Here is an 11,917-nt window from a genome sequence, read left to right as displayed (position 1 = left end):
TTTTTTTTTTTTTTTTTTTACAATATCCCATCTCTCTTAGAATTCAGGGACTAAAGACATGTGCCTATCTTGAACTTATTAAACTTTGCATTAAAAAAGGAAGCTGTCTTACAGTGTTTTCTGATTTTGAACTACATAGAAACTTGTACAACAGACTTTTTCTGCCTCCCCGAAGCCCCACTGGAGGTTTTCATCATAGGTAACTAGGTGGTTGTTACTCTGGAGGTAAATGCTGTAGAGAAGATGTTGTCAACAGAGGTAATTTCAACACCTCTATGCAGTGCAGGCTGGTTATAGTGGCCTTCATTTCTTCTTTTTAAAAGGATCTTTCCTATCCACCCATTCCTCTTTTTAGAATATTTGTATTTTTTGGTTTCAAGTCTTATTGATATATCAATCTAGTAAGATATGGTAGATTTTATTTTTGCAGTAGTGGTTGGTATTACTGTGTCTAATTTTAAATAGCTAGTTAGAGCCAGGGATCCTCCAGGATGTATGTTAAATCAGTCTAGATTCCCTGGTCCACCAGTAAGGTTTGTGACAAAGGACATGGTGACACATATCTTTAATTCCCAGCACTTAATCTGGTGGATTTGTGTGAGTTCAAGACCAGTCAGGTATACATAGTGAGCTCCAGGTTAGCCAGAGCTACAAATTGAAGCCAAAAGGCATGTGTGTTAAAGGCAGCCACTGACTCTCTTCTGCTTCTGTTTAGGAGATGCACCGGAGATTTGAAAATGCCCCTGATTCTGCCAAGACAAAAGCCTTGCAAACTGTTATTGAAATGAAGGTAAGTGGGAATCTCATGAAGAATCTTGGAGTCACCTTTCACTCTTAAATAGTTAGACCCTTAATGCATGTGTAGAAGGGGGTAACAGTACTTTGCTCAATTGGGAGTCTGAGAGGAAACTAATTTTTTCCTTTATCAGTGCAAATGTCAACACATTGGAATGATCTTATGATGATTGGAGGATTAATGCAGACTCTTATGTCTAGTGAACTCCAGAAGTGAAAGATAGTAATGAGTTAGGAATCTCCAGGAGTTAAAAGAGTTTGCTGTCTGAGTTAAATTTTTTTGATTTAAAGTTTAGCAGATATTTTATCAGTTATACCACATGAAGCAAGTTCCTAACCTCTTTATACCTCCAAACCTCTTTATATCTCCAATCTTTAAAAAAAAGAAAGAAGCCAGGTGTGGTGGCTCACGCCTTTAATCCCAGCACTTGGGAGGCAGAGGCAGGCAGATTTCTGCGTTCGAGGCCAGCCTGGTCTACAAAGAGAGTTCCAGGACAGCCAGGGCTACACAGAGAAACCCTGTCTCAAAAAACCAAAAAAAAAAAAAAAAAAAAAAAAAAAACCAAAAAAAACAAAAAGAGAAAGAAAGAAAAAGGACAAAAGAAAGTTTAACATGTAAAATGTTTAGAACAGGACCTTGCACATAGTAAACAGTTGATGTTAGGTGATGTTGCTAGTGTTTTTATTAGACACATGGTCTTCTGGTTTCCTTTATTGTGACAGTTCAGCTTACAGTTTCACATTATGGTTCACCATTGCAGGGAATTAGTAGAGGCAGCTATCACATAGTCTCACAGCCAATGGCAGAGAGAAGCAGCTGTAGACTTGGTGCCTCCTGGCTGATTCTCACTTAGCTTTCTTCTGCTTTGTACAGTTCAGTGCTCAGTCCATGACCTGGAGCCACCCACATTAAGGGTGAGGCTCCACCCCACCTCAGTTACTGCAGGCACAACAGTCCCTGCACAGACATGTTCAAATGCCAGGCTGATGATGTACGTAATTGCTCATTGAGACTCTTCAGGGTGACTTCTTGGTTTTGGTCAGTTGGTATTTAAAAGTAACCATCATCCATGGTCCCCCTTTCCTCTCCCTGTGCCCTAGGCTGAGTTTGAACATGTGGTCTTCCTGACTTACCCTTCTCAGTGCTAGGATTATAGGCATGTACTACCATACCTGCTTCATGTTTTTTTCTCAAAAAGCCCATTTAAATAAAACTTATCCTCTACTTTCTTTAATTTCTTTAGAGCCTATAAGAGGCTTAATTTGTATTATACCTCCTGCCTCTTTTGGTGTGTGTGTGTGTGTGTGTGTGTGTGTGTGTGTGTGTGGTGTGTGTATGTTTTGAAGCAAAGTTTCATTTTGTAGCCTTAGCTAGCAACAACAAAATTTGGCTTGCAGTGATAAAACTTTGCTCAAATTATGCATATTTTTTCAGTGGGTTAAGGATTTATCAAACAAATTTTAAATTACTAGTTTATGCATTCTTTGGAGTTATATAATTACAAGGTTGAATATAATCTTACAGGAGGCCTTTAGGATGACTTAATTTTATGGCTTTCCCTTAGTCACACAGTATAGGTTTGTTTGTGCTTGTTACTTCCTAATCCCTGTTGATGCCTAAGGATAAAACATGAACTCATGTGTAGCTTTTTTTCCTTCTCCTCACAGATCAGGGGTGTGTGATTTTTGTTAATTGGCAGTATGTATATTTTAAGTTTTGCTAGGCTTATATTGTAAAACGCGATTGTGTCAACAAGGGTCAAGTGGATGGTGCATTGGTTACTTTTCTCATTGGTTACTTTTCTCATTGCTATAACAACATACCTGGCAAAGGTGATTTAATAAAAGATGGGTTTATTTTGGATCATGACTTGAGTGTGTAGTTCACCAGTGGGATGAGGCAGTGAGCATGTGAGGCATCTGGTTACTCTGTTTACAGTTAGGAAGCAGAGAGAGTGGAGGATTGGCTCCACTTGCTTCTCCTTTTTAATTTAGTTCTGGACCCTCGCTCATGGGATGCTGCTGCTCCTGTTCAAGGTTAACCACTTCTTCACCTTAACCACTTCTCTGGATATACACACCCTCATAGACACCTCCAGAAGTGTGTTTTCCAGGTTTTTGGAAGCTGCTCTCTGGTGTTACAAAATGAGATCGTTCAGGGTAACTAGCTCTGTAAGGAAAGTCAAGTTTTTCTTGGGAATAGGAGACAACCTTTGGAATTGGAAATGTGGTAAATATCTCAAGGTGTAGATCCTAGAGCACCCCGTAGGAGTGTCTGACAGTGAAGGGGGAAAGTGGCAGGGAATGCATTGACCTGCGTTTTTTCACATAGACCTGCAGAAGCTGATTGGGAGAGCTGTCCTCTCATAACCCCCCTCTTGGTACCACTTTTGCCTATGCTAGAACTAGGTATACTAACAAGAACTAGTTGTCCAACCTGATTTCAGAGAGTAAATGGGTAGATCTTCTCCTGGGCAGGCCATGTTTGCCTTGAAGTTTTCACAGCTTGCAGTAATTGGCTTTTCTAGAAAGAAGTTTTTGTGCTGTGTGTTTGATAGGGGGTTGGTTTTGTCCTGTGTTGTTGGTATTGATGGAGAAGAAGTAAGGCTTTGGGTAAAGGCTTGTAGAAGCTGTACAGGTGGTCTACTGTGGATGGACAGAGCTAGGGCTTTTACTCTGCACCTCTGTTGTCTTTTGTCGATCAAAGCTGTGCTAGACATATGTTCCCTTTTCCTGTCTGATCATTCCCTCTTGTTACTCTTGGATGTGGGTGTAGCAAAACTTACATTTGACTCTCAGCTATTTGTCTGGTGTTTTAGTCATTTTTAAAGAGACCATGTCCTGATACTTGCAGTACATTTTATATTAATCTCAAAAGTGAATTTCAGATAGTACAATTGAAATGTAGGCTATGGGCAAGGCAAGGATACCTCTTTCCCCTCAGCTCCCCCAACTGGAAAATTGCTGGTTGAAGTTGTCTTATGTTTTATCTTTCTGCTTCAGGAATTACAATAGCCAACACGGCCAACCAAGATATCTTTGATGTAAAGTTAAAAAGGAAGTCAGTGGGCTGGTGAGATGGCTCAGCGGGTAAGAGCACCTGACTGCTCTTCCAAAGGTGCAGAGTTCAAATCCCAGCAACCACATGGTGGCTCACAACCATCCTTAATGAGATCTGACTCCCTCTTCTGGGGTGTCTGAGGACAGCTACAGTGTACTTACATATAATAAATAAATCTTTAAAAAAAAAAAAAAAAGAAGTCAGTTTTAAAATTCATCCCCAAATCTCTAAAGCTCCAAATAAAATAAAGCTATACTTACTTTTTAAAAGCTCCTATCTTTAAGGCAAATTAAGCATGTTCAATTACACATACAAAATTATTTCATGAAGACCTTTTCCTGTAATAATCACAAATGAAGTTAGTTGGATTATTCAGATGTCATAAACAAATCAAGAACTTAAGAATAAAAAAATGCAAGATATCCGTGTTAATAGTTTATAAGAACAGTGATTGATTATTTAACTAATTTTTTGAGATGGGAGGGTATACTATGTTGCCTAGGCTATCCCTGTGCTCCTGGGATCAGGTAATCTTCTTGTTTCATTCTTTTTTTTTTTGTTTTGTTTTTTTTTGTTTTTTTTAGAGACAGGGTTTTTCTGTATAGCCCTGGCTGTCCTGGAACTCCCTTTGTAGACCAGGCTGGTCTTGAACTCAGAAATCTGCCTGCCTTTGCTTCCCAAGTGCTGGGATTATTGTTGTCTCATTCTTAATACCCAGGACTATAGATATGAGCCATGAAAACATTTTATATATATTTCAAATATATTTCAGAAGTACAGAGAATAAGATTTCTAAAATATAAAAAGTAACCATTGATATATTCACTCTCGAACTTTTCTGCAATTGGAATGCTAGATAATTATTATTGTATGCATAATTAAAACTTCATTGTACAATTCTTTAAAACTTATATTCATTTCTCTTATTTATTGGGAGAAACATGACCCCGAAAGATCACTGAGTGGTGAAGCGTTAGAATTAGAAAATGCTTTACCTATAGTTTCCCCCTACCCCACTAGAAATGTGTTGATCATAAAGTACAAAGATCCTTTAGCTGTTTTTCCATTGCTTCTGCCTCTTTGGTTAACTATGTCTGCTTGAGATGGAAGGGTTGTAACTATAGGAAGAAAGAGGTGTGGTCACTGTGAGGGCGAGTCTCCCTCTTCCCACATGCGCCCAGCAGCTTGTCTGTAGAGTTACTGTTATTAAATTCTGAATTTTGAGAGACACAATTATTCATCTACTTTTAATTTTTGTAAATAATTTAATGCTCAACTCTTCTATTGTTCCTAGGATTCAAAAATTTCTTCCATGGAGCGTGGGCTCCGAGACCTGGAAGAGGAAATTCAGATGCTGAAATCAAATGGGGCTTTGAGTAGTGAAGAGCGGGAGGAAGAGATGAAGCAAATGGAGGTGTACAGGAGCCACTCAAAATTTATGAAAAATAAGGTATGGAGCAGATACTTCAGGTCCCAGACACTTGAACATTTTATGTATACTTTTCTATGTTAGTGATGATAAAGATCTGCTTTACGATTTAATAGGCTTAAAGAAGGTTTTTTGTTGTTGTATCTCCCATGTGGAAATGTCCTAGAATTAAAGTCAGAATTACTGGTTCCATTTACTTATTGCAAGCTTTTATTTAAGTAAGAACTAAGGACATGTTACAGTTTAACTTTTCATTTCTGTAAGAACTTCTGAAATGATTTGGTGGAACTTTGTTCAGATGAATTTTTCTTCCTGTAGAAGACAGCTCATTCATTTCTTACTATAGAAGACTACTTTTTTGGGGAAGTATTTTAAGTCAAACCCCTGAGAATTTTAAAAAAACAAAAAACAAAAAAACAAAACAAGTTAAATGGTTTTCTTTTAAACAAGTTCCAAGAGTAAAGGGCCTTTGCTCTCCCGTAATGGGGTTCATTTGGTACCCGGGTTGTTGCTTCCTATGTGTGCACCTCAGGCCCGTGTACAGTAAGACAGGCAGCATGGAGGCTTGGCAGTGTGGTTTCAAATCAGTCACTGCAGGTTTTCTTTAGATCCAAAGTCATTTACTTTGATTTTATAAACCATTTAAAGAAAATTGAAGAATTTGATTTATTATGGTTTAATTAAAAATAATTATTATAAAAAACTGGACATGATGGCACAGGCCTGCAGTCCCAGTGCGTGGTAGACAGAAAAAGCTGGACTGCTGCAACGTGGAGGTTAGCCTGTTCTACATGGTGAGTTCCAGGCTAGCCAGGGCTACATGGTGAGACTCTGTCTCAAAATAAGCAAATATACAAATAAATAATTTTAACAATGAAATTTTATCTAGAAAAGTATTACTCACTGCATTTCCCAAATGTGTACAGCATCTGTGTTCTTTGTTCTTTGGAACTGAAAGCCAAAACATCCCCATACTTGACTGTCGAAGAATAACACAGGTGTGACTCCCTGCCCTGGTCAGGCTTCTTGTTGTAGTGTCTGTTATCAGGTTTATGTCTATAGAATTTTCCACAATTACTAACGAGGCTGTTATTGATGATATGTGCTAGTCATATGTTAATTTTTAAGCTAAAAAATTTATGTAGCCAAGTTTTTGTTAGTATGAATTTTCTCCCCAACTTTTAGGGCAAAATACACTGTGTCATAATTTATATTTTACTTCCTTTTTGATGATCAGCATATTCCAGTTTAATTTTTAAAAGTTTGTGAGATAGAGGCAATATATGCCTTTGAAAATTGAGTTAGGGGAACAGCTTTGATTATTTTATGTAAGTTATTGTTATTTCAGAGGTCACTGTGGCTCAGAATCAGATAATATGAAGACCTGAGTTGGCACATGAGTGAAAAACAATAACAATGTCGTGACAGGTAGAACAACTGAAGGAGGAGCTAAGTTCGAAAGATGCTCAAGGGGAGGAGCTGAAAAAGAGAGCGGCTGGTCTTCAGTCTGAGGTCTTTGCAGTAAGATTTACCTCTTTGTGTGCAGTGGTCCCACAGTGGGACCCTGCTGGCTCTGGCTTCTGGGTGGCTTACACTTTCACTCTATATGGATGGCAGCTCTGCCCATTCTTAGCACTAACCAGCCTGCTCTGCTCTTTTAACTGACATTTGTTCACCAGTTTGACCCACATGTCACTGTGCCCACTGAGATTGTATGTATTCTGGAAGCCTCACACACTGGTTCTTTATTGTTTTGCCACTCTATGGATGGTATCTAAAAACTTTCCTTCCTTATCCTCTTGTTGACATTGATACATTGATACATTGATTTATATGAATGCTCTTTCCCTCCATTCTTTTTAGGTACAGGAATGTGTAAATATCTCTAGGCTCAGCACCTACAACTTACCTGCATTTGAAATTCTTGATAAACTGCTTTAGTTCTACATGGAGACATTATAAGTTTTCATTAGGAGACTTTGTAACAAATGGTATTTTCTTTAAGATAGCTGTATAGAGAGTAATTACCTATTTAAAGATATCTCATAGTTTAGAACTAGAGTGCTAACTTATTTTAAATTACTAAATCTGCTTTAGCTTTCTGTGTAGTGAACTTAAAACTGCATTTCTAAGCATTTTGATAAGTAATAATGTAATTTCCACGTATATACTTACTAAAAGCATCTTATAACCTGGTGGAGTGATTTACACTAATTTACAGATGATGTCCAGGAAGCCACCACTGGAGAGAGGCGGAGTCTGATTGACACCAGCAATCTGATTCTAGAGTTTTTCTTGTAATTTCTTCACTGTCTAGTCTGTATTGTCCATACGCATCTTCCTCAAAGTGTCAGAGATGAATGGAAAAACTACTCTTAAGGAGTGAAGTAGACTGGAATGCAGTGTTAAAAATACATTTTGTTTATTTATTAACAAATACACTTATGGCCTAGTTAGTCTATTTATGGCCTAGTTTCTATTGTAGGTTAAAAAGTAAAATACTATGTTTGAAAAAGATCTAATTTAGGTTATGATGTTAACTATATGTTGTCTGGAGGAGAAATTGGTATATACCTTCCTTTTTTCTTAGCTACTATTACTCAGGTATATGTTATCAGACAGCAGGCCAAGTGTATCTCTTACATTATGTTGTTGAATTCCTAAGTAATATGATGCTTTGGTATAATTTCTCCATTGCTAGCTAGAGAAGTGCTGTTACCACTGTCTTCAGTGACTCAGTGCCACCGTGTGCCTCTCACCAGGCTCTCCCCTGGGCATTCCAGAAGGAAGATTTGTGCACCTAAGCTTTTCTTCTGTTTAAAATGTTTTCTTTCTCATTTAATAACGCACATAGCAGGGAGATGTCAGTCTTGTGCAAAAGTGAAACCTCTCTCTGTGTGTATAGTGTGTGTACTTTGGGGTCTTGAGAAAGGACCTTGTTATGTAAGATAGTCATCAAAGTTGAGATTCTGCCTCAGCCTCCTTAGCATTAGGAGACTAGGAGAGAAGATCAGGAGTTTAAGACCAGCCTTGGTTACATATTTAGTTTGGGCCAGCCTGGGGTACACAAGACCCCTGCCCTCTTGCTTTTGCTTGGGTGTTCTCTCTCACTTGCTCACTCTCACACAGATGCTTGGAAGGAATAGGGATGTAAAGAAAATGCTTAGAAGGAAATATTTGTTGGTATTAAGAGAGCTCTATGGAGATTGCATTGTATTTTTTATATATGAGTTACACATTCAGACTGATAAACTTCAAACGACTTGTGTATATTCTTCATTTAACTCCAGTGTTTATGTTCTGTGATGTGCATGTAGTTGATAAATAGGTGATTTTAAAAAACAGAAAAGAAAAAGAAAATATCTCTCTAATGCCTTCACACTGAAAGAAAGCAGCTAATTTTTCTCCTATTTTCATGATACAGGGCCTCACTCTCTACAGAGGTTGGCTTGGAACTCAAAAGAGATCCAACAGCTCTGCCTGGAGTAAAGGTGTGCACTGCCACACCCAACCTAACATTTTAGCATAAAGATTTCATGAAACTTGCTTGAAAAAGAATAACAGAAGTGTAAAACTAAGATTTGAACTTACTAGCAGTAAAAATAGGAAGTTGCTTTCCCCCTCATGCTTCATGTCCACACTAATCCTGCCTGGGACCCATCCTGTTCTGGAGATGGAAGCTTGACAAAATGAAGCGGTGTTTAGGTGATGAATGCTGCCTGGTCTGGCTGAACTACAATTTCCTCCTTCATCTCTTCCCACTAAGGCAGTGGTCCTCAACCTGTGGGTTGCAGCCATTGGAAAACCACCTTTCCCATGGTCTAAGGAACTGAGACACTACTTAGCAGCAGAATTATAACTATTAAGTAGCAATGAAAACAATTTTTTTTTTAAAGATTTATTTATTTATTATATGTAAGTACACTGTAGCTGTCTTCAGACACTCCAGAAGAGGGCGCCAGATCTCGTTACAGGTGGTTATGAGCCACCATGTGGTTGCTGGGATTTGAACTCAGGACCTTCGGAAGAGCAGTCGTGTGCTCTTACCTGCTGAGCCATCTCACCAGCCCATGAAAACAATTTTATGATTGGGGGTCACTATGACATGAGGAACTAAATTAAAGGGTCATGGCATTAGGATGGTTGAGAACTACCCTAAGGGGGTTCAGAAACTATTTTGAAACAATAAATGAAGATTAAGAATTTGTTTGTTGAATAAGCTTAGTTTTTGGTAAGGAGCATCCAGTATTAGATGGTGCAAAAAATTAGTATTGTCCTATCTTTTTTATTTGCTATTTGATGTTCCTGGGAGCTCAGGACTGGTAGACACATGCTTTACCACTAAAGTACTCCCCATCTCTACCTTATAGAGTTAATGTTGCATTTAATTTCCTATTCTATGCCATAAATCTGCCAGAAGGTCCAGCTCAGAGGTAGTTGTGTAATTTCTTTCTTCCTCACAGTGTTATCTTTTGTTTTCCAGATTGGCCAGGTGAAACAGGAATTGTCCAGAAAGGACACAGAATTACTAGCCTTACAAACAAAGCTAGAAACTCTCACGAACCAATTCTCAGACAGTAAGCAACATATTGAGGTGCTGAAAGAGTCCCTCACTGCTAAGGAACAAAGGGCTGCCATCCTGCAGACTGAGGTAAAGAGTTTTTGTGATTTGTATAGAATCCAGTCCATTCCTTGTTTCATCTTGTTATATGTTTGTTATGTTTTGAGTTGTGTGATCATTTATTGTAATAAAACAACATTTTCTGTTATATCTAATTAAAACATGTTATTTCTTTACAATTTTTGTTCTTGGATTTATACCATAGCTGTACTTTAAACTTTTAAATTATTCAAATAAGAAGATATTACAAGTAATATATCTGATTCATTTAGAATTGGAAGCAGTAATTCTTGTTTTTTTTTTTCTTTTCTTTGGAAGCAGTAATTCTTATCCATGGTAAATCAGGACTATATGAATTATATATGTATATATATATGTGTGTGTATATATATATATCCTGCCACCATAATCAAGTGTTCATACTAGCACTTCTACCTTGGGAGTCATCTTGCCAGCTCTTGTGTCATGGTTTTTTAAGAAGTTCTTCTCTTTCATAGTTTTATTGGGCTGAATCTAGATATCCTTAAAGAATTGCAATATGAAATAGTTTAGAAAATATTGCCTTCAGTTCTTCATTTATAAAGAGGGTTTTTATTTTGGTAACTTGAGTATTCATTGACATAAAAAGTTCAGAACTTGGTGCCATTGTCTTAAAGGTAAGCCTCACTTCCAATTTGCTACTGTTAGCCTGGGATCCAAGCCGCTGGGATCAAGCAGTTGGTTGATGCCAGTGCAAACATTTAAAAGCTTGTCATGGTCTGGTAAATAACATTTCTTCTCTGTCAATCCTCTCTTTCCTGTGTATTCAGCTTGAATAATGTCTTATTAGCTGAGTCTTACACAGATGGGCTTGTGATTGGTTCCTTCTACCATGGGTGATAAAGGCTGTCTTATCCCTCTTGAATGGTTATATATTTGCCTCTGTGCAGAGTAGGAGTAGCCGAGCCTCAGTTATTACCTCTGTAAATTACTAGGACAATTGTTTGAATACAGCCATCTCATCCTGACTGTTAAGGGTGTAAAAGTTAATTTCTTTATGAATTTGGGGGATTTTAAGAATGTAATGTGTGTATTTAATAGCACTTACTTTCAAATTAAGAACAGTTTTTCCCCTAGCAACTTCCTTTTATTAGAGACCAATAAAAGGCAGTTTGTACCAATTCTTTGAAAGCTGTTATTTTATATTTTACTTTTAATTGATTTTGTCCTCTTTATTGCAGCAGTTTGATCTGATGTGGCAACCAGTGAATTAAACACAGGAAAAAGAACAGGGATCATGGTGGAGCTTTTTAAAATTTTAAAGTTCCTCATATGCTCATGTGTAATATGTATTCATGTGGGTATGTTTGTGTGTGTGAACGTATGTGGAGGCAGAGGCCAGCTTGAGGTGTTGTTCCTCAGGTGCCATTTACCTTGGTAATTGGAGGCTAGCTCACCTGCCCTGGGTGCTTGCTGATGAGGCTAGGCTAACTGACCAGCAAATCCGGGATCTTCTTACCTCCATTTCTTCAGTGGATTACAAATGCATTTTGGGATCTAATTCAGATCCTCATGCTTTCACAAACAACGTTAATGAGTGAGCTACCTCCCAGCTCCTCAGTGAAAAATTCTTCACGGAAAATATTGATCTGTGGAAAGATCTTTTTGGTAGCCCCTTGTCCTATCTTTTGGCAATTTACAGTAAAGACTTTTGTTGTCCAGCTTGTACAATATTATTGAAATTGCCATGATATAGCTGTCTCTTGTGAGGCTATGCCAGTGTCTGGCAAATACAGAAGTGGATGCTCACAGTCAACTATAGGATGGAACACAGGGCCCCCCAATGGAGGAGCTAGAGAAATTACCCAAGGAGCTGAAGGGGTCTGCAACCCTGTAGGTGGAACAACAATATGAACTAACCAGTACCCCCAGAGCTTGTGTCTATAGCTGCATATGTAGCAGAAGATGGCCTAGTCGGCCATGATTGGGAAGAGAGGCCCCTTGGTCTTACAAACTTTATATGCCCCAGTAC

The 11,917-nt window shown here is 38.2% G+C and overlaps 1 protein-coding gene across 12 annotated transcripts in view; it reads left to right on the top strand.

Annotated features, from left to right (window-relative positions):
* The window catches only part of Erc1 (ELKS/RAB6-interacting/CAST family member 1), a 295,346-nt gene that overhangs the window by 71,355 nt on the left and 212,074 nt on the right, over positions 1-11,917 (top strand). For 6 of the 12 annotated variants that reach the window (XR_003843178.1, XM_029534684.1, XM_029534689.1 and 3 more), the window contains 4 exons: positions 716-790; positions 5,151-5,306; positions 6,714-6,797; positions 9,769-9,936. Coding sequence is in view for 10 of the 12 variants with exons in the window: in XM_029534684.1 (XP_029390544.1) it covers positions 716-790; positions 5,151-5,306; positions 6,714-6,797; positions 9,769-9,936 (483 nt within the window). In the remaining 2 variants the exon portion in view is untranslated. The remainder of the gene's footprint in view (positions 1-715; positions 791-5,150; positions 5,307-6,713; positions 6,798-9,768; positions 9,937-11,917) is intronic. The other 6 variants (XR_003843179.1, XM_029534691.1, XM_029534687.1 and 3 more) reach the window with 1 other exon arrangement.

Source organism: Mus pahari, chromosome 2, assembly GCF_900095145.1.
Source record: "Mus pahari chromosome 2, PAHARI_EIJ_v1.1, whole genome shotgun sequence".
Taxonomy (NCBI): Eukaryota; Metazoa; Chordata; class Mammalia; order Rodentia; family Muridae; genus Mus; species Mus pahari.
The sequence above is the reverse complement of the archived record's forward strand: the minus strand, read 5'-3'. Positions and strand labels throughout refer to the sequence as shown.